Source organism: Varanus komodoensis, unplaced genomic scaffold (genome assembly GCF_004798865.1).
Source record: "Varanus komodoensis strain SLA01 unplaced genomic scaffold, ASM479886v1 scaffold20_1, whole genome shotgun sequence".
NCBI lineage: Eukaryota > Metazoa > Chordata > Lepidosauria > Squamata > Varanidae > Varanus > Varanus komodoensis.
In genome coordinates, this window is record NW_025335587.1 from 13,349,835 (window position 1) to 13,376,049 (window position 26,215).

General features: G+C 50.6%; 1 protein-coding gene across 2 annotated transcripts in view; it reads right to left on the bottom strand.

Moving 5' to 3' along the window:
- Positions 1 to 24,133, bottom strand: part of CASTOR2 (cytosolic arginine sensor for mTORC1 subunit 2) — a 48,215-nt gene extending 24,082 nt beyond the window's left edge. Inside the window, exons 1-2 of one of the 2 annotated variants that reach the window (XM_044430065.1) lie at positions 23,859 to 24,133; positions 5,106 to 5,176 (exon numbers count right to left, since the gene is read on the bottom strand). In XM_044430065.1, the coding sequence (XP_044286000.1) occupies positions 5,106 to 5,176; positions 23,859 to 23,971 (184 nt within the window). In that variant the 5' untranslated portion in view covers positions 23,972 to 24,133. The remainder of the gene's footprint in view (positions 1 to 5,105; positions 5,177 to 23,858) is intronic. The other variant, XM_044430066.1, reaches the window with a different exon arrangement.
- Between the last annotated feature and the right edge of the window lie 2,082 nt (positions 24,134 to 26,215).

A 26,215-nucleotide genomic window follows, 5' to 3' on the forward strand; every position in this document is an offset into this window, starting at 1 on the left:
CCACTTCAGGACTTGCTGACGGCATCCCGCGTCGCACCACCGTGGCTGCTGATAAGTGTTTGTTATGCCACCTTCACAGCCAAGTACAGAGTCTTGTCTTTTTTTTGTGGGTCGGTTCTATTTCTGACCCAGGTGCCGTTTGCAAGCGAGAAGCCGGGAAGGCAGGGGGAAGGAGGAGTCTCTTGGCTGCCCGTGCACAAGGCCTTCTCTCTCCTGAAGAGACAGCCCTCCCTCCCCCCCTCCCAAAAAAGCCCCCTGCCATCTCCCACAAGCGCCAGCAGCACATGACCCCCCCCCTTCCTTCCTTCTCTGCATGGCGATCGCAAAGAGGGGGAGGAGGACCATGCGGTTTGGAAATCCAGCCAGTCCAGAGGAGGCTCTCCAAGGATCGCCTGCTTCCAGTTCCACACTGCAGACCGTGTGGGGTGCTCGTGAAGAGTGTGAGGCTGGGCCTGATGATCTGGGTTCAAGTCCCCGCTCGGCCATGGAGCCCAGCCGGGTGACTTTGGGCCAGGCACAGCCTCTCAGCCCAGCCTACCTTGCAGGGCTGTTGTTGCGGGGACAAGATGGATGAGAATGATGGACGCTCCTTTGAGTTCTTGAACAGAAAAACGTGGGCTACGAATAAACCAATCATAAATTCACCTCCAGAAGGGCTTTTGGAGTCATGGAGAGACCGAGCTGAAAGGCTGAACAAGCCTCTTATCCTTCCTTGTGGCTTGAACTGGAATTGGTTTGACAGCGTGGTCCTAACAGTCAGACTTAGCCACGAGCCGGTATTTTAAGGGTGCTGTGAGATGGTCTGGCCTGCCTGTACTTAATTAAAGAAGCTAACGAATACCCTCTGATTGCAGAAGAGCCCCAAACGCTTCCGGCCGACCGGAGCGGCAGGCACCCCATCCCCAGGATCAGTGCGGCCAGTGCAGAACGCCGTGAGTCATTTCAGAGGCCAACAGCTGAACCGCTGCTTTTGCCATCGACCAAAATAAAAATACGAGACAGAGGCAATGCTTCTCTCTGCAACTACCAGTAAAGCAAACAAGTTTTTCTGCAGATAAACCCTGCGAGGTGTGGGAAGGGGCTTGGTTTCACCCACCCCAGGCCAGTTCCCTGGGGACGGAGGGGTCGATTTAAAGAGAAGACCAAATGAGAGAGAGAAAGCAAGAGAGAGAAATAAATAGAATCCATGCCAAATGTAATTTCTTGACATCAGGGGAAACTTGAAGGTCACCAGCCCTGAATAGCAGCCGGAGAAGAGAAACAAGGGTGGGGGGGGAGGAAGCGAGATGTTTCTCTTGTGCTCGGATTCTCTCGGCTGAACATGTGCAGCCCTTGCATCACATTCTCCAAGGGACTGAACGAGATGCTGCTGGACTTGGATGACTGTGATGCAACCACAGCCCTGTGAGGTAGGCTAGCTGGAGAGTCAGTGGCTGGCTCAGGGGTCTCCAACTCAACTTCCCTGGGGGCCGCTGGAAGTAGAGTCGGGGCGAGGCTGGGCCGCAGCAAGGATTCCCCCACTGCGGTGGTGGGGGGCCGCTCATCCCATGGCCGGCCCGGGCGCTGCCGGCGCTTTGAAGGCCGCAGGCCCCCCCCCCCGTGTCCCGTCCGTCCCGGCCATTGGCCCACGGGCCGCGAGTTTGAGACCCCTGGGCTGGCTGAAAGTCAAATCAGGGCTCCGTTGCACCATTTCAAAGGGGTCACAGTTCAAAATATGGTGGCACCTCGGCTCACGAATGCCTCTGTTCATGACCAAATTGGGTCGTGAACAGAGATTTCAGAAAAATTTCACCTTCGGTCACGAACTCCACATCGGGTGACGATCGCGCTCCGCATCGGGTGGGGGAGAGGGCTGCGATCTTTGTTGTTCTTTGTCACTTTGCTTCAAATTTTTGTGATTAAAAAAATAGTTACAGAACAGATTAACCTTATTTACATTGAACCTTATGGGGAAATTTGACTTGGCTCACAACCAATTTGGGTCTTGACCAGAGTCGTGGAAAGGATTAAGTCTGTGAGCCAAGGTACCCCTGTATGTAGATATTTTGAGGTCACCACGTCAAAACCCTGAGGACTTGGGCCAATCGCTTTGCTTCTCTCCATTAGTTTTGTTTTCCATACTGGAATGTGTAAATACTGTGGGGCTGTTACAGATGAAGGACTCCTGGTCCAATTTCATCGCTCTGGGTGCATTTCTTAGCAGAATTTCATGGTGTCACACTAGTTAAAATAGGCATTTGATGAGAAAACACACTTTAAAAAAGTAAAAAAAGATCATACTTGCAGGTCCCAGAACCAAAAAGTCATGTGATTAATCAACCGGGCATTTCAAGAGCCATGGAATTTCTGAATGATTAACTACCGGCTCCCGGTGAGAGGGAAGAAAACGCATTTTTAAAGATGGCACCAACCGTCCCTCCCGGTCTCCCAAAATTGTCCCGACAGAGTTTGACTGTGCATGGATTTCCAGCCATGGAGGCAAGGGAATTTTATACTTTTGGTGGCCTATGTGGAAATATCAGAGAACGCCGTTCCCGGCATGTGGTCTGGCCAGGTCCGGGATGATAGCCTCTTTGGTAGGGTGGCCATGTTTCCTAGTTGACAGTCCTCTGTTTGAAGACTTAAGGAAAGATGAAAGAGCAGAAGGTGGGTGACTACCAGGCTGCCTTAGCAGTTGATCATCAGCAATGGGCATAAAAACAATGGGCATCAACCACATCTTTAGACGTAACGCATTTCTGTGTGAATAACAACAACTGGGCAGAACTGTATTCTGTGGGAGCTCCTGGAGCCACCGAGAAGCTCTTGTGCTTCTAAAAACAACCCGAAATCAGAAAAAGCGCTTCAGTCCACAGGTGAGTAGAGCTCACACCTCGCCTTAGAATGGCTTCTGTGGAAATGAGCCTTCTGCTCTGTTCCGGGGTTACCCTTAGAAGCTCAAAAGCAGCGTTCTGTGTGGGAGCAGCTACTCCTCCACGCAAAGGCAGAGAGGTGCAGTTTTCCCACATCTCCGCTTTCAAAGTATTGTACGCAAATTCGTTGCAACTGCACCTTGGTCCTCCGCTTTGATGATGTGCTGACATGATGGGAAAAGGGGAGGGGGCCCTCGCTGCATGGGAACTCCTCCCAAGGGGGTGGCTACTCTCAGGCTGAAGCTGCAAAACGAAATGGTGGCTTGGTGGCCACTTGTGTTTGCCGAGAAATCTCAGGAACAACGCGAAGCTGCAAGGGCTTTTTCCCCCAGTTGGCCGTGGTGCTCCACCTCAGCGTGGCCGCCTCTTGGGTTTTGCTAGAAAAGCTAAGTGGGTGCTTGTTGAAACGAGATCCACGGAAGCACCGATGTGCGGCCCTCGTCTCCAGACAGCAAAAGGAGAGGGCTCTGGTGCATATCTTGTCTGGATCGTGCCCTCTTTCAATGTGGCTGAAGAGCCTCGTTTGAGAACGTCATCGTTACGGGCCGTCAGTCCTCTCCGGCCGATGAACGGAAGCCATCCAGAATGTACTATTCAAGACAGCTGTGCTCGTCTCTCGGAAGTCTCAGGCTCCATCCATCCCATGTGCGGCCCTCCTCTTCGTCTGCCTTCGACCTTTCCCAGCATGACGGTCTTCTCCAGCGATTCAAGCCTTCTTAGCCAAAGTAGGACCGGCTCACTGTTGCCGTTCTTGCTCCTGGGGAAAGTCCTGCCTGGATTCAATCCAGGACCCCTGGTGGTCCTTCTGTTGGTCCGGGGGGTGCAAAGCTCCTCCGGCACCAGGCTGGAACATTCGTTTTCTGCACTGTCCAGCTTTTGCACTCAGGCACAGAGACTTTAGGCCAGCATTATAAACACAGTGGATGCTCCTGAAAAAGGCCGGACAACCGGGATGCGGGGCGAGCACGCAGGTGTGGTTCTGAAAACCCAAATCTGAAGCTGGAGGCGAGCATCTTTTCTAAACCCCCATGCCAGCCGCGGTTGACCACCTTCGTCCGAGAGAGTGGGGTGATCTCCACCTGCCCCTCCCTCCCACCCGCAACTTCTCCTGATATAGTTCATCATCTTATGAAACAAATTGCTCCAGGTGAACTGTGACATTCGTGTGTGTGTGATTCTCTGGTTGCCGAGGCTATTAATGTTTAAGATGCAATTAGAACAGAGGGTAGAAAATAGCTTTTGCAGGATATTTCTCAGACCATTAGTTTACAGAATTTTCCACACGATTTATCCCTGACATTTATAAGTGGAAGGGCTTTTTAAAAATATCAACATACACCTTGGCTGTTTTTCTAACTGCAGTGGTTCCAACTCCAGAGCTCCAGAGGTTGATACCCAAACTCACAGCTGGCCACTGTAAGAAGAGAAAGCTGGAGGAGCTTGTTCTCTGTGTGTGCAGAAGATCAAGTTTCTAGCCCTCATTGCTGAAGAATTGATTTTTGTCCATGTTGGACAAAAGTGTCTTCTGATCTTCCTCTGCTCAAGGTCCCCTTTCCTGAGGCTTCCTGCTTACCATCCTTTTGGGACTTTTCCCAAGACCTGAATTTGTTGAAAGGCAAAGCAGGAAAACTATTCTCCCCTATAAGCTTTGAAAGACCTCTGGGGTGGGTAGGTGTCCTACTTTATGCAGGACAGTCCTCACTGGAAGGGCTGCCTAAGTCCAACGTAAAAGATCAAGAACTGTACACAGGGAGGCAGCCTCAAAGTTGTCTGTCCATAGACGGGTCCTGGGCAGCAGATGGATCTGGCCCTCAGGGGACCCGGGTTTCTTCCATTCTAGTGTGAAGCACTGTGCTTCCATTCTGGTTTTTTGACAAATCCACAGATATCCACATACATTAACACATGCTAATCTGTCTCTCGGTCCTCTTTGTTGCAATTCTATTTCCCTGTTCTCAGCAATTTTAATTTTCCACCATAAAGGAAGGCCTCAAGACCCTTTCCTGCGTGCCCACCAGGGGATTTGGACTACCATCCCCACCATCTCTAATCACAGGCTACCCTGGCCAGACTGATGGGGCTTGTAGTTCAAGGCAGCTGCAGGGCAGCAGTGGAGGGAAGCGGAAGGAGACAAATGGCTTTACAGCCTTTGAGGTGATTGTGAAACGGGGGCGCGATGCCGCACTTGCTCACCTAGGAAGCCTTCTTCGTCCACGATGATGGTGTAGTCCTCGGGGGTTTCCGTCAGGCTGAAGAACTTGCACCTGGAAACAAGGAGGAAGGAAAAAGACCTCAGCTCCTGGCTGAACACCAAGCTCCTGAAGCTGCTCTGTCAGAAGGCCAACGCAGGGAGCTGCTGCCGGTGGGGCGGGCCCCCTTGCGAGCGTCCTTGGGATTGGGACCCGGGTGGCTGCCAGTGGTTCCACCCAAACCCACGGCCTGACCGGGGTCCTCCAGGGGAAGGGCCTTCGATGTGGTGGCCCCATTCCTGCACTTCGGTAGGCCAGGTGGGGCCCAACCGTGTGCTGCCAAGGAAGACATTATTTCAGGAAGCCTTTTCTAGCTGGCCAGAGACGGTCTTCACGTTACTTTGTTTTAAAACGTTTTCAGTGCATCGCTTTTGTTATTTTATTCGATTGAGCTTCACCCAGCTCACCGCTCTGGAATCTGTTTGGATGTGGAATGAGGAATATTGTCGATCGATCGATCGATCAATCGATCACTGATCCAACCCATGCTATTGCATCTCCTGCTGCTTACATTCTCAGGGAAGCATTCATAGGGACGCTAGTCCTCATTGTGACCAGAACAGGCTGCGTACACAGAACAGGGTCCATTTAATGAACATTCCGGACCATGCCTAGATTGTGTGTGTGTGTGTGTTTGTGTGTGTAGGAGAGGCAGACGAAGGGACTGGGCCAAAGGAAGCAGACCTGGTCTTGCTCCATGCCATTGCAACATCACGGGGGTGGGGAATGCAAGGAAACCAACCCCCCCCCCCAATTCTTTTCTTTTAATAGTATCTATGCTACCCTTGAGTAACCTAGATAAATGACACACATACACATTTCAAGGTGGCTTGCAGATAAAAAAAGATGCAAAGAGCAGACGGCAGCACAGATAAACTGGAGTGCTAAGAGTTATTTGGAAAAACAGGAATTTGCTGACCACGGAGAAACTATCCAAGACCCCAGCTGAGTTGCTTCGAGAAGAGCAGTCCACCACCGTTGAGCCCCAAACTGTGACTTGGGCCATGGTCTCAAAAGGGTGGCCACGTTCCTGGGTCCAGCCCCTGGATCAGGGTGCCACTGCGCTTCTAAGAAGCTCAGCTAGAATTTGGTGGGAGACCTGAACCTCCAATCACAGTGTGTGACCTGCCCAAACGCCGGGGTGGGAAGCCACAACCCTGGCCCCAGTGCTCGATCCAGATGGCACACTAAACCCTGGTTTGCAACCTGCTTTGAAACACAGATTCTGGCTTACGGGGTGGTTTTCGATGGAAAAGCATGCCCCCAGAGGGAGCGTTTTACAGAAATTTCTTTTTCGATACAGGATTCCAAGAAATGCCTCATTCCTGCACTATCCAGGAGCATTTCTCTCTTGTGGGATCAGTGCAGATCACGCCTTGCCTTCAAAAAGATCGTTTGCAGTTTTAAAAGGTGCTTAACGGAGAAGGGTCTCCATCCAGCCCCTTTGCTCAGCTCCACAAGAAGGCTGGCAGTGAAATATTTCATATCAAAGCTTTGAGCTGCTCAGCTGAGAGAGCGAATGTAGCAACCAGATCAATCAAGGTTACACGCAATGAATTTTACATGCCACGAAGAGCATGGGAGACAGTGCACAGAACCATTTTGAAAAATTGGACCTTCTGGAAAACTACCATGAACCAGCAGACTAGAGGTCTGAAGACCTCATGTTTCTTCACTGGAATTCCCAACAGCTACCGCTTGGAGTCAGGTGCAAAAGACGTTTGCTTAAAATTAAGGATTTTATGTCCAGGAACTTGCTTTGAGAGCGAGCCCTTCCACACAAAAACCCACTGCTTGTGGACTTCCAATTCAGCTTTCTTTAATTCAGCACTGTAATTTGAGGGAATATTTATCTATTTAAAACTTTGCATGCTCACAATTACAAGATAAAAACAGTACAAACCAATTCACATGTTAAAAATAAAATTGCAATAAAATACAGACAGAAATATTGCACTGTTGTTATTTTTAAAAGAAGTTTAAATTGCTGTGGTCAGAGATCCTTGCGGATCTGCTGAAATGTTACTTGAAGTTCTACTAAGAGATCTTCCCATCCATGGTTTTATCACCTTAGACAAGAACAGGCAACACAGCAACAAGCTTTCAACCTAGGTCCACCAGATGGCCCCGTGAACACCCCCACTGGGGCAGGAAGGGAACTGCACCCATCAAAGAGCCTCTCCGGATCAGCCCCAGGGTACAGCCGGCCCACCTTTCTGCTCACCCAGTGCTCAACCAGTTTTCCCCAGGATCTTGGAAACAGGACCTGCCCGTGTTCCCCAGCAACCGGTAAACAGAAGCACCCTGCCTCTGATATGGAAAGATGGCCTGTGGTCATGAGGACTAGTAACTATTGTTCAATTTCTCCTCTACGATTCTGCCCAATCCTTTTCAGGACAGAACCCAAATTGGTGGCCAGGACTACATGTGGAAGTGAATTCCATGATTTGACAATCCAATGCTACGAGAGAGAGAAGGGGCGGGGGGGGGGGAACGTCTCGCTATCCACTTTCTTCACACCAGACTTGATTTTGTACATTGGATCATGTAACTCCCTGTGCGTTGTTTTCCTGAGCTGCCACAACCTTGCCTCACAGGGGATCTGCTCCAATGCCTTCGTCATCGCTTTCCCAACTCCACCATATCCTTTCTTAGCTGCAGTGACCAGAACATCCCATAGGACTCGAGGTGTGGCCACACCATGGATTCGTCGAAGGACAGTACAACCTTGGTGAGTTGCATTTGCAGTTCTGTTGTCCGCAAACACACACAGACGAGAAAAACTCTCTGTGAAGGTTGCTATGTATTAAGGTGCTTCACTTACCCACAATGCCATGGAACAACAGAGCATCTGCGGGCTGCATGCAGGGAAGCGTCCCAGTCCACGTTCCAATATCCAGCCAAATTGCTGTTACTCGGGGCCACTCGGGCTCCTGTTTCCAGTCTCTGCCTTCTTACGGGCTAATCCTTTCTAAGACTTTGCAGATCAAACCCTTAGTTCTAGCAGTGATGCTTCTCTTTGGACAGTTTGTTTAATGAGCATTTCAGAATTATCTTTAATGAGCCTTTTCTTATCCCTCGACTATCTGGCGGGAGACAACTGAGAAAAATACAATCAGCGAATAACCAAGCAGGCAGAAAAAGCGTTTTGATGCTGTTTTTAATTTCTTTAGTCTTTAATTTCTTTCTTTCCCACTCCTGTAAATATGCTCGTTTTCATATAATGACAAACCAGGCCATGGCTTGTTGTTGAATTGTGGGTGGGTGTTACATGCGAACCCTAAACTATGTTGAAACAACCCAGGTTTCACAACCCAGCAACAATCCATGGCTTCTCTTTCTGAGTTAGCAAGCCATGATTAAACCACAGTGCAGGGTTCACATATAACAATAACCCACAATTCCAGAAGAACCCATACTCTGGGTTGTTGTGATGTGGAGACCTGGGAATTCAAGCAAAGCAGTGCTCGGGTATGTACTCCACCTAACCCTGGCTCCTGAAGATGTCAGTTGTCCCATCAGAGGAGGTCTTTGGGGCAGATGCACTGTGGAGTGTGGACGGGCATACCAGATTTTAAAACTGTCTGAAGAGGAGGTTTTGACAGCCCATAGGTCTAACTGGGAGTAGCGGTTATTTTCCTGATAACTTCCTTGGGTAAATCACCACCTCTAGGCTTCCTTCTGAGGAGCCCCTTCTGATCCTGTTGCTGGCATGCGCTGCTGGAATTGCAGTCTGCTCCAAGGGTTGATGCTAAATCTCCGAGTGGGAGCACGTGACACGTCAAGTCCTGCTCATGAACCTGAAGGAGCTGTGTGGGGCAAGAGCAAGGCTGTCTCTGGATGAAGGGCCAGAATTTAGCCCTCCCTGTTCAACGCCATTGACCAAGTAAGCGTCTTCCTTGCATTGGTCTAATCTCGGCAAGCTGTCGAGGCTGGTCGCCATCCGCACGGAGGGCTTGCCCCTCCATGGAAGACGTTGCTCCAGCTGCACCAGTGAAGCATTCCTCTTATTATCATCATTGCATTATGTTTATGTGCCATCTTTCTCCCTCTTGCAAGGAACCCAAGCTGCTTAGAAGGCCTTCCCCTTCTCCATTTTATCTCACAACGACAACCCTGTGAGGGAGGCTAGGCTGTGGTTCAATAGCTGGCTCAAAATCATCCAGGGAGCTGAGTGGGCCCTAGAACCCAGATCTCCCAAGTCCCTGTCCAACACTCTAACCACTACTCCACACTGCCTCTCATGCAGCCCGGGAGCTGAACGGTGCAGCCACAGTCTGGAAGAGCACTCTATAGCCTGCTGTTTCACACCTTGCAGCCACTGAAACCCCTTCTGAACTGCGGATCCCTTCAGACCCACGATCTTTTCCAATATATCTTTAACCTCAACAGCAAACAACATCAGACCCTTTTAAACCAAGGGCAAAAAGAGTTGCTGTGTCAAGACATCATGCAACAGGCAGGGTCCAAGAAGTTGTTGTTGTTGTTGTTGTTGTTGTTGTTGTTGTTATTATTATTATTATTATTACTACTACTACTACATTTTATACTGCCCATAGCCAAAGCTCTCTGGGCAGTTGACAGCAATAATCATAGAATCATACACTCAAGTCACCCATCCCACTTGTGTCCAGGCCTGACCCTGCTTAGCTTCCAAGATTAGGCAGGATCAGGCACTTCAGGCTACATGGAAGCTACCCCACATGAAATGTGGGGCCCGAACGCTGCAGCACCCCAAAGAAAAATACATCACCAGTACAGGACAGACGGGGACACAAATGTAACATGCAATGAGCAAAAATGTGCATGTAGAACACAGAAATGCAGAAATGATGAGTGCAACTGAAATGCAAATGCAAGGTGAGGTGCACCGGGGAATCCTGTGGTCAGACCCCCGTGTGCTCGGTGCTCAGTCTGGGGGCTCTGTCGTGCTGCCCCTCTTCCCAGCCCCTGCACCAATTCCTTTTATTTTGGAAGTCACTTCACAGAGAGGACTCTTCGAACCCCTTCTGCAAAGTGGGATGGATTGCCAGTCTCTTCGCCTCTCTTCGGAGGGACGTGTTTCTCTGAGCACAATTCAAGGGGCTGGTAAACACCCTGAGGACTAGATACTTGAGTGGCTGCCTTCTTCCACAGTAAGACAGGGTTGGAATTGAAGATGGTCCTTGGACACACAATGCCCCGTGCTCTTGTTTTGGAGATGGGTTGGGCTGCAACCGGGAGGTGGGGGGCAGTCTCTGCTGAAGACCCTCTGGCCTTCGGTGACTTAACATTTCTTTTGTACATCTGTATCAATTGCATCTTATCCAAACAGATCCAGGTGGCTTGAGCAAAGAAAAATGACTTAAATTGTTGGCTAGAAGGTTCTAGGCAGAGATTAGATTTCCTGGATTCAAGGCGACAGGAGGGGGAAGGCAAGATTACTTCCTATTTTAGAACTAGACAGTTCTATTTTCCAGACACTTTAGTAATTAAATAGTGTTGAATTGATTTTAAATTTTGCATGCATTTTATTGACGGTTTTAGTCTACTATACTTGCTTAAAATAATCATCTATACAGTGGTCAACATTATATTATTTTTGTTGTTTTTTATTTTATTTTATAAATATTTATTACTTGCTCACTACCCCGAGAGTCCTGTGTAGGACTACTGGTGTGGTTTATAAATTTAAAAAATAAATATATAAGGATAATAGTTGGAGGCACCTCCTAACTCTATGATCAGAATAAGAAAGTGAGTAGCAGACAATCAGAGAATAAATGAGAATGAAACACTTGGAGCATTTAAAAAACATTAAAATTAGCAGGAGAATAAGCAAGGTGATTTCCCCTTACAAGGGCGAACATGTAAAATACAAATTGCAAACTTACTCTCCAGGTTATGCAGCTAAAATGGTACCAGCCACGCCAAAAAGGGAGAACTGGCCGACTTCGGAGGACATGCAGGTTTGCACGGGTGGGTGGGGCTCTCTGGAAAAAGCTGTAAAGGGATCCCCCCTCCCCAAAACATCCCCGTGATCAATTATGGTGCAGCTGTGTGGGAGGGCGCTGATTAAGCAGCAGGGAGAAGGAATGTAATGGAGTATCCAGGAAGAGGGCACAGCAAACTGGAGGTTATCCTGCCCATGAAGACCGGCTGCTGCCACATCGTGTTGTGGTTCCACTCACATAATCTTATTAGCCACCTTGCAAGCCAAGCACAACCCAGATCTTCAAGAAAGAAAAACTAGGCAGTGGACACCCACAATCACAGAATCACAGGTTAGAAGAGCTGGAAGGGGCCAAGAAGGCCATCGAGTCCAGCCCCCTGCTGTTGCAGGACACCAGTTTACACCATCCCACTCAGAAGGCTGTCCGTTTTCACCCTGAATGCCTCCAGTGTGGGAGAGCCGCCCACCTCTCCAGGCAGCTGGTTCCACTGTCCTATTGCTCTGACAGCGAGGAAGCTTCTCCTGATGTCCAGCCTGAATCTGGGTTGCTGCAACTTGACTTGATTATTCCGTGTCCCGCACTCTGGCATCAGCAAGAAGAGATCTTGGCCTTCCTCTTTGTGACAGCCTCTCAGGTACTTATAGAGAGATACCATGTCCTTCCTCATCTTCTCTTCTCAAGGCTGAACATGCCCAGTCCTCTCAGTCTCTCCTCGCAGGGCAGTGTTTCCAAACCCTGGATCATTTTTGTTGCCCTCTGCTGGACCCTTTCTAATTTGCCTGCATCTTTCTTAAATCTTGGTGCCCAGAACTGGACATGGAACTCCAGGTGAGGTCTGACTAGTGAGGAGTATAGGGGAACGCCTCCTCCTCGTGATTTGGAAGTCATCCTTCTGTTAACACTTCAGCCCTATGCTGCCCCGGAAAGTCATCAAGGAAGACAAGAGGCAAGACTTTGAACAGGAGTCTTTTGCTTCCGCTCTGCTTTCTGTGTGAAGCTTGGTGCAACTGGAACGTGTGTGATTTTGTGCATTTCAATAGTTCTGCAGTTGCGTGCCTGAACGGCTGCGAATTGCTTTGGAGAGGTACTTTTATAGCAAAAGAAAGGAATGAAAATGAGAGGTACAGAATAATGGTACTCCCAGCCAGCAAGAAATTCTGAAACCTCTTGGTGGGCGCTGCACAGTGTCTTTCGTCAGCTTGCCTTTCCAGCATTCCTCAAAGTTCCTCGGGGCACCAGAAAGCTGGCCTGGCAGGCGCAGAGGCGCACGTGTGCGACCAGTGCCGCTCCAGTGCTCTGCCTTGGCGCAGCTGGACCTGTGGTTCTGCTCACGCCCTGCATGGCAACTTGCAGGGGAAGCCAGCCAGCCAGCCGTCTGGATTTCTCAACCTGCTCTGCCTTCCAGAATCCTCCCGAATCCAGATGCTCGGGCACATGGGATCTCTCTGGCTTGTCTTACTTGTTTCATGTTTACATTGTCCAAGAGCAGAGGCTTTCTTCCCAGAATGCAGTGCCTTTATGAGACTGCTGGGCCGGAACCCAATAACCAAGCTGAAGCTCAATGCTTGTAGGGCACAGACTCGAGGTTAGAAATGTGCTGGCACATCTTTCACTTCTCCAGATGTACGACCCAGAGGAATCCTCTTCCCATGCTTCTTGTGCAGATAATTCCAGAGGCTGTGCCAAACCCCAATGCTACCCCTGCCCATCTTCCTGGGTATGGCTCCAGCCCAGGGCTGAGCCGAAAGCAGAACTCCCGATGCCTCGAACTTCACTCCCAGCATTCCTGACCATTGGTCCTGTTGGCAAGAGCTTCTGGGAGATGGAGTCGAACACTTCTAGGGACCTACCTCCTGCCCAACTCCACAGCTTGGGAAGTGAGACTTGCATCATCCGCTGCCCCTTCCAGAACTCTTGCCCTTCTGAGCTTAGAAGGCTTTGTGTGTGGGGGACCACAGCGAGGAGAGCCTCAGCCCCAAACCTGACCACTTCTGCACTTCTTAGAAACATGCCCAGGAAAACTGGCAAGCGATTCACACGGGAAGACTCTCAACGCTGATCTCAGAAGAATCCTTCCCTATTTTCCAGCTAGTGATCTTGAGAATGGGTCCATGCTTAGCATAACTGCATGAGCATACAAACACGGGAGAAGCCCTGCTAGATTAGGCCGTTGGTTCTTGCATGTGGAGCCAAGGAGACAGAAGCTTCTCGTCATTCATCTCCTCCACACCATGCACAATCTTGCACACTTCCAGCATGTCTTACTTCGTTTGCCTTTTCGGGAAACACCAGTCACACCAGTGGGAGCAGACGCTGGGGATGACCTCTCCTAGCATCCAGTCAAACAGCTGCCCACATTTCACCAAATATGTTTTTAAACAGCATCCTGACTTCTTTTAAATGGCACACGTAGTACTGGCAAGTTTCTTTGCCCATTCCATTCCTACCCAGTTTGGTGCTGATCCAGACATTGGATACCCCCTCTGCACAAACCCACCCCGCATTCCAGTCAAAGGCCTGACCCTTTGCCTCTTTCTTAATCGCTTTGTTTTCCCAGCAGGAAGCGACAAACAGGCTGTGCAATATGGTATTTGTCTCTTCTTTTGCCTACGAGTCCAGAATAAACTTATTTATGGCACCGTGTCTGAGGTCAATATGTATGACGGCTTGGGCGAACGGAGTGCTCAGGGACAGGTAAGGGGGATGCGAGAGAGTGACTGTGACATGGGGTGGAAGTGTGGGGACACACAGAGAGTGCTGAGGTGGTCGAAAACACACTTTGCTTTCTGGGCTTTGTATCCTGGAGGGAAGCTGCCGTGCCCAAGCTCCATGCCAAGGCGTTGCGAGACGGAAAGCTGTGACTGCTGGCAGGAGATGCAGACCCCGCTGGGATTCCTGGGACAGGCTGCTCCACCCAACACAACCCATATTTGCCAGCTTTTCTGCTATGCGGAAATCCTAGGCAGTGTGTGTGTGTGTGTGCACAAACAGGGAAGCCAGAAAAGGTCAAAAGCGAGCCAATGAGAACCGAGCCACTGGAGCATCCTATTAAGGGCTGGCTGACCACAGACACCCCAAAATCCCTCTCTCGGCACTCATTTCTCCTAATCAGACCTGCTGTGCGGAATTCCAACAACGGAACACGTAACGCCTCCCAGTTTTGTATCAAAAACATCGTGCAAATGACTCTGGAGGATCCATTTGATTTATTTAATGGCTTTTCCAACAAAGACCCTTTGTCTGACCTCTTTCCTAAGATCTCACACCTTAGGGGAATAATAGAATACCTGTGCAGAGTACACTGTACGGAGGCAGAAAGTGGCAAGTGACAGAAGACAGCGTAGGTCTTCCAGGGTTTGGAAACACTGCCCTGGGAGGAGAGACTGGGAGAACTGGGCATGATCAGGCTTGAGAAGAGAAGGCTGAGTTGGGACATGGTATCACTCTAGAAGTACCTCGAAGGCTGTCGCAAAGAGGAAGGTCAAGATCTCTTCTTGCTGATGCCGGAGTGCAGGACACGGAATGATCCATTCAAGTTGCGACAACCCAGATTCAGGCTGGACATCAGGAGAAGCTTCCTAACTATCAGAGCCATACGCAGGCAGTGGAACCAGCGGCCTGGAGAGGCGGGGGGCTCGTTCTGGCATTCGGCTGCACTCTGCGGTTCCCTGCTCTGCGATTCTCACTCAGTTGTGAGAGGAGGCCAGGTTCTCCAAGATTCTTCCACGGTTCCAATCTTTGGAACGGGCAGGTTTCTGGCTAGTACCCCTCCCTGAAGCAAAGATCAGGTGACACAGTGGGGGAAAATTGGTTCCAGGGGACTCTGGGCAAGAAGGAAATCCGGCATTCAATGGGCGGGGGACGGGGGGCTTGCTTTGTGTGCAGACGGCTTCAGACTCCATCTCTGGCACCTCCATGGAGAAGGATCCCAAGAGAGGAGCTGCCAACAGCCAAAATGGTCCGGGTGGGGCATCCGAGGTTGCTCTGCCTCTGTACAGCTGCCTGTGGACAGGGGACCGGGAAGCACGTTCCTTGGAAGGAGGTAAATAGCGGGCTTGTGCCACGGATCACTGGTAGATGTACTCCCCCAGCCCGAAAGGACCCAAACAATACAAGATACAACTGAAGCATATGCCGCGCTCCACAAGGTGTGATGGGATGCCAGTGAACGCAGAAGCATCTAGAGTTCCCGGCTTAAAAGAGGGGGAAAGGGGGACCCGTAACCGCAAACTCTCCAGTTGTGGCAACGGCTATGCTTGGCAGAACACACACACAGCACTATTAACTGGTTTTGCCTGAGCTAGTTGCCAAACTTATTAAAATCACTGCAAGTCTTAAAAGGAAATTTGGGCTTTAAGTCAGGGTGGGACTCCGAAAGGGTGGATCGCTTTAAATCGAGCCCATCTCAATCACTGGTTGAAAGGGTTTCCCACTGAACATTTGCTGCATGCTGCCTGGAGAACGATGCAATCTGACCCCAAAGCCATATGACTTGATAACAGAGTTGTATAATAGCTGGGTGTTTTCATCCTTACAAACAGGTTTTGCTTTTCTGTTGTTACCATTGCATTGCATTTATGATCTGTCTTTCTTCCTCTTGCAAGGAACCCAAGACAGCTTGCAAGGTTCTCCATGTCACCTGCACAACAACCCTGTCAGGTAGGTTGGGCTGAGAGTCTGTGACCGGCCCGAGGTCACCCAGCGAGTTCATGGCTGGGTTGGGACTGAGCCCGTGTCCCAGTCCCAAGCTCTCACTACACTGGCTCTATATAGTTTGTGTGTTTTCCGTGACAACCCAATGAAGGAGCGACGTTAGAACATTTCCATACAGTCTTTCTCACCCCTTTAGAGTTGGAGGCCGACGGCATGACCCTATGTAAATGAACTCCAAACTAATTTCCATTGAGTTCAATGGGATTTATGCCCAGGATTGCAGCTGTATCAGGAAGATACAGGAAGAGGCATCGATGGGCAATCTGGTTTCGGTGCTACCTTCCAGTGTGGCACCTTTCTGTCTCATTCTGCCTTGGTTAACCCTTTCCTGCACAAATGACAAAGCAGCAAACAAAATTAAAATCTCGCATGCTGTCCCAAGATGATTTGATAGTAGACGGTATGAAAAAGTTTTAAATAAATAAATAAAGACAGGTCAAACCAAGCTTTGCTAGTGACTGCGCAGGACACAAATCCAATTTATGTCAATTTTCATACATTTTTATGGTTTTTAAGTGTTGAGAAGATGCAGCCTGCTCTCTCGTAACTCCTCGGCCTTGCTTGGCTCACCTCCATCAACACCTAAAGCATAAAATCACAATCCTACTTGGCTGATTTCTTTGACTAGGTGACTTGAGCCAGAGAAACATACGGTGCTGGACTTTCAAGCAGCAAAAGCACCTTGTTCAGTGGCACCAAGCTGTTTTCTCCAGTGGAAAAACTGATTGGTAGGAAACTTTGATTTTACGAGACGGCATGGCCAGGTTTGGCAGGTTTATGGTGAGATTTCCTGGACTGTCGAATGGCTGCAAGCCCCCGGTCGGTTTCCAAGAGCCCTTCCTTGCTTTGCCCAGGATTCAGTCCGCAGCACCTTCTCCCCGGTGGATCCCGAGCATTGCCTTGACAAATATCCTTGTGCCTGAGACACTGAAGACCTGTTGCTGCATTGGCGTATTTTCTCTTGCTTGTGGAATCACATCCTGCCTTTTGTCCAAGGGTCTCAAAGTGGTGCATTGTTTCACTCCTGGCACAACAACCCTGTGAGGTAGGCTAGGCCAAGAGGGAATAAATGCCCAAGGTCACCAAGGACAGATTTCAGCCCAGGTTCTTCCATGGTCCCGGGGGAACACATTTACTGCTGAACCAACCCAGCCCTTCTTCAGGCCCTGATCCATGCCCCCATGCAGTTTCACGTCCCATGGTGCATGTCTTACACCTGTGGAGTTGTATCTATCCCCAGGGCACATGCAAAGGTCTGTCCACACAAAGTTCTGGAGCAGAAAATGGTCTGGTGCTTTATTTTCCAGCAGAAAACTTTCCTACGTTCGTCTGTCAAAATGAATGCATCTCCCCTGCTGTTCCTTCTCAGAGCGTCAGAGTTTCAGAATGTGTCTCCTTAGCAAAGTATGTGAAAGAATACAGAGAAATCACTGAAATAGGACGATATCTTTCATATATCCTTTATACATCTGTCTTGATAATACTAAATGAGATGCAACTGATACTTAGTGTGAATCATTTTCAGTGTTTTTATTTTTCTGCAATTTAAACAATGTAAGGGAAATACTCAGTGTTGTCTTACCATTGTTTTACAAGTAGCAGTGAAGTGTTGCAACAAAAATTCAACACAGAATTTCACTGAAATCACAACTTCCCCCTCGAAATGTTGCAAGTTGAGTACTTTGATGTACAGGGCCAAACAATCAACACCAGGCAGTGTGTTTAGCTGTTGTTTTCAAAATTAGATCTCTTGGCAGTATCTAGAGGTGACCTGGTGTAAGTGGGGATTTCTCCTATGTGAAGGACCCTGTGTTAGCTGGACTGGAAATTTTTCAAATGCAGAATTTTGGGAAAACTTCCGTTGCCAAGTACATCCCAGAGAACAGACGACTGTGGTAGGAAATAACTCCTTGCCAACTTCAGAGCCAAAAATGAGCTGAGTTGTGGGGCAAGCGCAGCTTCTGTATAAAGCAGGTCTCAGTTTTCATATCTTCATCTCTCTTCCTATTTCTTTAAAGGCCTTGATGCAGTCGTCTTCACTTAACCACACTAGGGTGATGTGTCCATTTCGGAATATTCTGATATTCCATCAGGCCCACCACCCGTGCATCCCCATGCGGCAGCCAGCTCATTAGCCACCAAGGGCTGAAGTTCAGAAGACTTTAAATTGCATAATTTGAAAAATGCATAATTTGCAAGTTGCACTGTTGTCTTACCAGGAAGGAAAGAACCCCTGGGATACCTTAGACTCTCGTCCATACAAGCGTAGACCACAACGACCCTGTTAAGGTGGCAGAAGACGCCTGGTTGTCCTTTCCTCTACTTTCCTTTTCTCCGTGACATCGGCCATGGTTTGAAGGAGCTAAGTGCGTTGGTTGGCGCAGTTGATGGCCAGAAATGCTGGCAGCTGAAGTCCAAAACTTTGGGGGACTTTCTTGTCGCCCGTCCACGATCTGGAGGACTGCCTTCACCCATGCGATCAAGGTGGTTGTATAAAAGCAGCTTTGGCAAGTGGAAACCCGAGATGCACACAATGAAGGCAAGACTTCCTGCCTTGCTTTTGGGGATGCTGGGCTGGGAGATCCGGGTACTGAGTCAAATATTTTCCTGAGTTTAACTGTGAACTTAAGCCAGTTAAGCCTTGTTCCTTGGAAGGTGTATGTGTGTGTGTGTTTTTTTTCCTACCTTCCTCTTTGCTGCAGCTAAGCTCAGAAGGGCAAGGAGTTTTGGAAGGGGCAGCGGATGATGCAAGTCTCACTTCCCAAGCTGTGGAGTTGGGCAGAAGGTAGGTCCCTAGAAGTGTTCGACTCCATCTCCCAGAAGCTCTTGCCAACAGGACCAATGGTCAGGAATGCTGGGAGTTGAAGTTCGAGGCATCGGGAGTTCTGCTTTTAGCTCAGCCCTGGGCTGGAGCCATACCCAGGAAGATGGGCAGGGGCAGCATTAGGGTTTGGCACATCTCTTGACTTAAGTTGGCAACGTGCGCGGCAGTCTGTGGGACACAAGTGGGTTGGATTCTTCAGTTACATAGAGATAGCGCATGATGTGTGGTTTCTTTGTACTGACAGCATCTCCTCACCACAAGATTTCCTGCACAGAGGAGAAGGTAGTGCTCCCCGGACAAGATAATTGCAGGGAAAGTCAAAGGCAGAAGAAGAAAAGGAAGACCAAACAGAAGATGGTTGGACACCATCAAGGAAGCTGCGGACTTGATTTAGAAGGCCTGAGCAGGGTCGTTAAAGGCAGGACAATTTGGGGGGCTTTCAGCTCATAGGGCCACCATAAGTCCAAGAAGACCTGAAGGCACGTGACAAAGGAGGAAGTCCTCTGCACGCCAATCTTATGGCGGCATCAGAGAGGCTGCAGGGCTCTTCCTCGTTCAGACCCAAGCTTGGAGATGAGGTCCAAGCGTGGAGCCCTTCAAGATGGCGCAGAAAGTACTGCATGGGTTGTATCTGTGAGACCGTAAGAGAAGCGGGAAAGACGCCAAAGGTGAGCTGGACAGACGCCATCTAGGAAGCTGTGGCCTTGGACTGACAAGAGATGAGCAGGGCTGCCGTGGACAGGACCCTCTGGAGGGCTCGTGGGGTCACCACCAGCTGGAGATGGCATGACAGCACATCACAAAACCTCCTCAAGGAGACATTTTCTTTCTGATGCATTGGCTTCCTGCGGGATGGAACAGTTCGCTTGCCTCTGTGGAGGGACAGTCTCTCGCGGGCTCCCAAACACAGCGGCACATCCTGCAAAGGGTGTACCTCAAGGAGAACGAGGTCCTGCTGCCCTGAAGCAGGTGACTCCGAAAAAAGCAAGAGGAGGACACGTTGGGTGTGGAGGGGAGACTTTTGGGGTACTTTATAGCCACCCCTGCTGGGCTCCAGCAGAGCCTGAACTTTGGCAACAGGTGGATGTCCGGCAACTGCAGGAAGGCCTCCAGGTCCCATGCTCCACTGGGGGGCTGCCGGGTCCATTCCGCTCGCCCTCAAGAGGCTGAGCAAAAACTCTCGTCCTGCAACTTAAATCCTTCAAATCTAGTCCGGTGCTCGGGAGCATCAGGGAGAAAGCCCTTGCGCTCTTGTGCAGGGGAGTCCTTCAGGCTTACGTCATGTCTTCAGTTGTCCCTGGGGTGAAATTATGGGATGCAGTGCTGCTCACATTTCCAAAGTCATCTCTTGGGCGTACAAGTTAGAACCGTGGGCAAGAGGGCTGGGAAAAGAGTCAATGCAAGGCAATAAAGACGACCTGGGACACGATCCGCCTGTCCCTGGGATGGAGGAGGTTTCTTACGTCATGTGTGGATCTGCCTTTGTGTGCAGTGGAATCAGGGAAGGGGCCTGAAGCTCCGCCCCCGTGGCTTAAAAGTCACTGAGGATGGGGGGCAGGATCCAGAGATGTTGCCGGCAGGAAAGGCAATGTATTTTGCCTTTTGCCAACAACCAGGGGATCGGAGGCCACTGGGGGCCGCCTCCTGGCCCCACCCCAGGAATAATGGCAAGGCCGATGCACAACTGGCACGACCCCATCCATCGCCCAGAGAAGCAGCTGCCCCATGGAAAGACCATTCACTCGGGTGGAACCAAGGCCAAACTGCCCCCTCCCCTCGCATGTTTTGCCTTTTCGTTTGTAAGGCAGGGCAAGGCAAAGCATTCTGGGAAGGCTGCAGTGCCAGCTGTGGGATAAAAATATAGGAAATGAGCAACCGGGAAAGCACCTGGAACCTCTGAGTTCACGAGCTGGTGTGCCGAAGGAAAACGGGGTCACGAGTCACCCCTTCGACTGGCAGAACAAACCAAAGAGGAAGTACCACTCTGTCCCAAAAAGTATCCGTTTATGGGTCTCCTTGCCAAGGGGCACAGCAAGGACTCTTCCACGAGAAAAACGATCGCAGGACGGTCATCTCCCAGCTGTTTTAAACATCTGCACTGCATTTTAGTTTTTCAGCTCTTAATGTGGCATTTTAGCCTTTCAGCTGGCCGTGATCGGCCCGGTGAGCATTGGCTGTCGGGAGGGTTTTGAAAAGCAGACAAAGGAATGAGCAGTGGCCGATGGCTTGGACTAGCCCGATGGGCGCGAGAGGGCCAGGCCTCCCCGTGGCTACGTGCCATGCCGCTTGCGAATCATAAATAAACCCACCATGCTGAGAATAAGAAGCACACTCTCCTGATGGCCACCGGGACACAGACCTAGGAAGGGAACTGGGCACAGGGCCCTTTGCTCAGGTCAAAGCTGTGGCCTCCCCAGAGAACGGGAGAATAACCCCGGGACTGGCACGCTGCAGTGGAAAGCCAGCTCTTGACGGGAACCGAACAGGGCCGACGTGGAGCAACATGCTCCTGCCCATGTTCCCCAGAAGCTGAGGAACATGGGCCTCCTGCCTCTGATCCTGGGGGTGGCACATTGCCAGCAAGCTCCTGTTAAAGGTGAGAAAGTTTCTTGCCTCCCTAGTTATTTATTCATTCTATTTGTATCCCACCTTTCTTCCTATCAAGGAATGCAAGACAGTTGCATCCTTCTCCACTCCACAACAACCCTGTGAGGTAGGCCTGGCCAAGAGTTTGTGACTCTGACAGGATCTTCCAGTGCAGTCCATCCGTAAGGGAAGGGATCCAGACTCTGGGGGGTGTCTTTGATGCCAGGGCTCTTCTCCACTCCAGTGGCCCAAAACACGCACAGAGTTCTTTCCACCCAACACTCCAGCATCTCACCTACCCACACCACAAAAGTACAGAATTTCCTTGTCACTCGTGTCTTTGTTTGCTTCTCAAGGGTTTAAGCTGTGATAACTGTGTAGAAGTTTCAAAAATGCTTCTTCTAGATACCAAGGCTGTCCCCCCAGCATATTCCAGGGATTAACCCCCGCAGTCTTGGGGGTGTGACCCCCCCCCCCAGAGAACAAAGGTGAGTGGCGGATGCAGCACCCCTCCGAGCTGGCCATACAAATGGAGGGAAGGCGGCAGGGGGAAGGCGGCCTGGTGTCAGCCCAAAAGGCTCACAGGAAGCCACCTGAGATAAGCCAGGGGTCAGAAAGCAGGAGGGGAGGCAGAGAGGCAGGGGGACCCCCTCAGAGGAACATTGCTTGCGCACAGCTCTGCTGGAACAAAGCACCTTTTGACAGTCCTACCTTTTATTCTCACAACAACAACCCTATGAGGTAGGACAGACTGAGAGCCTGTGCTTCAGTGGCAGAAATGTGTTCACACCGAAGGAAGAATGTCCAGTCTCATCTCCTCCAGGCATTCTGCTTTTCTATGGGCATCTTCATCTGGGAACATATAAACATGAAGCGTTTCTCGGAAGCGACATAATCCTAGGATCGGTTTTCCATTTCAGTTTGCTTGTTGTATTTCCTGGCCATTCCAAGATTGCCACAGTGGTGTGTGGACTAACAATTGCCATTCCTTCAGAAGGACCCTGCAAAGCGGGTTTCTTACACAACCATTTTGCAGAAAGTGAGAGATACTAGCAAACTGCTTCTAGGAGGGGACCTGTTAAAACTTTTGCTGGGCCCCTTACGGGAAAGTGCTTAGATATTCATGATTTCCACAACTGGGGTTCACCAAAACAGTGTGTGGCATCCCCGAAGCCTGGATTTTAGGCCAAGAAGACTTTAGAAGCAACTGGTGATTTTTTAAAAGCTGTTGGCATTCCCCAGCCCTTCCCCAAAAGTGGGAGATGAAGGAACGCAAGGAAGGGAAACGGTCACTGTCCACCATTGGAAAGGAACTGCATGTTTAAAAAATAATCGCGTTGTATTTTAGGCGGAACACCCTGTTGAGTTATTCAAGACAGGCTGTAAACAAGGTAGCAGAGCAAAGTGTATCAGACGGGGTCAGCTGCCAGGCTGGGAAGAAGAGAGGCATTTCAATGGCACCGAAGTTTAGCTCTCGACTGGGGGCCCATTCATTCCGTCCTCGGATCCAGGCAGAAAGCACCCTGAACCTCACCTTGCCCTGCCAACCTGCCACCCAGTTTGGAAACGTGCGCACAATACCCAAGCAAGCCCCGCTCAGGGCCGGCTGGGGTGCCCGGGGCCTCAAAATGGTCCTTTTGGAAGCAGCACTGCAACCAGACTTGATTATGAAGGTTAAGCCAACACAAAGAGAGAGAAAACGATGTTTTTCTCCATCTCTCCTCCTGCTCTGACTGCATGAAATAAACCGGAGTTTTTCTACTTGGGTGCAGAGCAGGCAGTCCGTATTTACTATGCGTACAAAAGTCAAATTATTTTCAGCTCAGAGGCCATGGTCAAAAGGGGGTGGGGGGGGGTCCATTCATTTCACTCCACGGACCAATTGCGTTGTTGCCCTGTTGTTGTTGTTGTGGATGTGAAAAGCCCGGGAGCTCACCAAAATGTTGGATCGCATCGGCTCGTCCTGCAAAGAAGGCTTTTCCAGACCGTATCCAGAGGAACCGAGGAGAAAGCCGAGGACGCTGCCGGGGCGGGAGGGATCCCCTCCAGCCTCTTGAGCAATCAACATACCTTGCAAAGAAGCGCTGCATGAATTTAAGGGCCGGGGACACAAATATGTGCAACACACACACACGCACACACACACACAGAGCCCTCCTGCGCCCCCCTCCCTGCCTTGCCGATTCTCTTTGTTGTCCTGAACGGATGCTTTCCTAGTTCTCTTTTTGAACCCCCCCCCCCGGCAACTTAACCCTTCCCATTCCTCTGAAAAGCTAAACTTAGCAATGCACCAGGGTGGGGGCGGGAGGGGGAGAAGCTCCTCGCAGCCCTTTTCATCCATGTACATCTTTTAAAGCAAATAAGATGACTAGACGGGGGAGGGGAAGAAGGGGGCGTGTTTGTGCAAAAACTCAAGCTCTCTTTCTATCTTTCTGGCTATATATAGGTAGCGCGATCGACCCCCATTGAAGACCCCACCGGGGCGGTGCAATCCCTTAAGGACTAGGTGAGCAAACCGGGAAAAGTGAGCGTGCGCGCGCGCGCGTGTGGGGGGCGCCACAGCCCCTCCACTTCTGCCCCCCCCCCATCCCTTTGCAACACATCGCCGTTCTCATTGTTGTGGCTGCCAAGGGCCCCCTACCTGGTCTTGGAGGAGAGGAACGCCAATTTGATGAGTCCGTAGGTGAAGTGCTGGATCCGCTCTCTGGACACACTGGCTACTTTCAACCGGTGCTCTAAAATGTGCAATTCCATTTTTTCCTTTTTGTCATCTGGAGCGCATCTGTTTGTATTCTCTGGTTTGTTGTGTGTCCGTCTTCTTTGTCAACGGGGTATTTTTCCACCCTCTTCCTTTTACGTCTCCAGCGCAGGCAGGGGAGGGGGGGGGGCGGGAAAGAAATGACTTTGGGAAGGGGCTGAAAGATGGGCTGGGGGGCGGGGAGGGAGAGGGCGCAAGGCAGAGGGGGGCGAGGACGGGGCGAAGTGCAGGGGAAGCCGGGGGGGCGGGGGCGGCGCAGCAGCGAAGGGGCAGAAGCAGAGAGGAGAGTTGGCAGAGGAGCTGCTACTGTTCCACAAGCGAACAAACAACTTGCCACTCAAAGCGAGCTACCCTGGGCCTGCGCGCGGGAGCAGGGCGTCCTGGGAGATGTAGTCCAGGGGGCGGGGCGGCCGGAGGGGCTCCTTGAGCTGAAGGAGGGGGGCCACAAGGGCTCCAAGCGATTTGCAGAAGCGGAGGACAGGAGAGAGAGAGAGAGAGAGAGGCTGGATTTTGCAGGATTTCTGCAGGACTGGGAAGGGTTCCCTTCCCTGACGTAGGGCTCGCAAGGGGGTTTCTGGAGTTTTAGAAAAATACTTTACTGGAATTTTGTTTTTGCAATGCTTTAGATGTATTTTCCATGCCAGCGGTTTGTCAAAAGCGCAAGAGCTGCAGAATCCTCCTGACAGAGTGGTTATGGGACAATTCTTGTGGAGAAGCCATCCATCCTCCTCGGTGTTCCATGGGATTTACTCCCAAGTAAGTGTGTAAAGGACGGCAGTGTAGGCGGCTCACACAAGCAGGAGTCTCGGTTGCTGGTGCCACATCTGGGCCTCTTCTGGTGTGCCGGACGGACGTCTGAAGGACAACTCCCACCAGCCAAAGCTGAGGTGTGGAGGGTGAACTGCAGCTGGGTCATGAAGGAAGCTGCTGGAAGAAACGGGATGCATCCAAAACACGGCGCTGGAGGGGGGCTTTGCAAAGCCCTCGGTGGGCAGAAAGATGGGCAAGGGGATCCCAGGGGAAATCAAACCAGAAGATTCCCTAGACGCCGAAATGGCAAAACGGAGACTGTCCCACTTTGGACACATCATGAGAAGACCAGATGCCCTGGAGAAGGCAGCCATGCCAGGGAAGGCCAGAGCAGAAGAGGAGGACCGCAGGGAGAGCGGCTGTCTCGTCACACGAGGCACGGCCTGCTTTCACAAAAGCTGAAGAGCGGGATGTTTCTGAGGCACAGAAATGAGAGATGAGGAGCCAGTAGCATGTAGCAGAAAGCAAACCTGGCACTCATGGGCGAAGACAATAATGCAAGGGCAGCTGAAAGCAGAAGACCAGGAAGGCCCCCGGGAGACGGATCGGCTGCATCAAGGAAGCTGCAGTCGCGCGGGCAAGAGCTGAGCAGGGCTGTCAGACCAGATAGCTTTGGAGGGCTCTGATTCATCAGGTTGCCGGAAGTTGGATGGCTGGATGGCACAGAACATCTGCCGCGTCTGCTGCTGGCCCAGAATCGGCTCTCAGGATTCCCGTCGGCCGGGGAGGGGAGTCAGGGCACGACCCCACCCCCACTTCTCCATGCTGATGCAAATGCATGGCTTTTATATCTATCAATCAATCAATCAATCAATCAATCAGTCAGTCGATCAATGAAGCATAGTGCTGTGGTTCTCCTTTTGTTTCACTTTGTCTGGAGTAGGAGGGGAGGCGAGGAAATGCCCCGAAACCTGATCAGGGGGCTCCAGGCTAGTCCGGTCGTGTCCGGCAGTGGGACATGCCCTGTTTTGTATTAGCCACGTTAGCCACAACCAACGGCCTGTGCTTTTTTAAAACTTCCACTACAGTACCCATCACACCCCATTCAGTGGCTGGCTTTATTTACTGAGTTATTTGAAGTTTGTGTATGCTGTCCAATACTAAAGTCTCTGAATGGCTTACAAAAAACAAAACAACCACCTACAACAAACAGCGCAAAATGCATCTGATAAATGATGATAAAATCAAAGATAAAATTAATCAACTGTTAAAATAAAAGGCTCTCTGCCTGACGCCGAAAAGAAGAAACAGCCAGCGCCAGGGAAACCTCCCGGGGGAGCGTGCTCCGCAGTCGGGGCACCACCGCCGAAAAGGCCCTTCTCTGGGTAGCTACCTTCCTAATTTCCTTCAAGGAGGGCTCCTGGAGAAGGACCTCTGCCTCCGATATCAGGGGCACGCCGGCACATAGGGAAGGAGGTGCCGGTATCCTG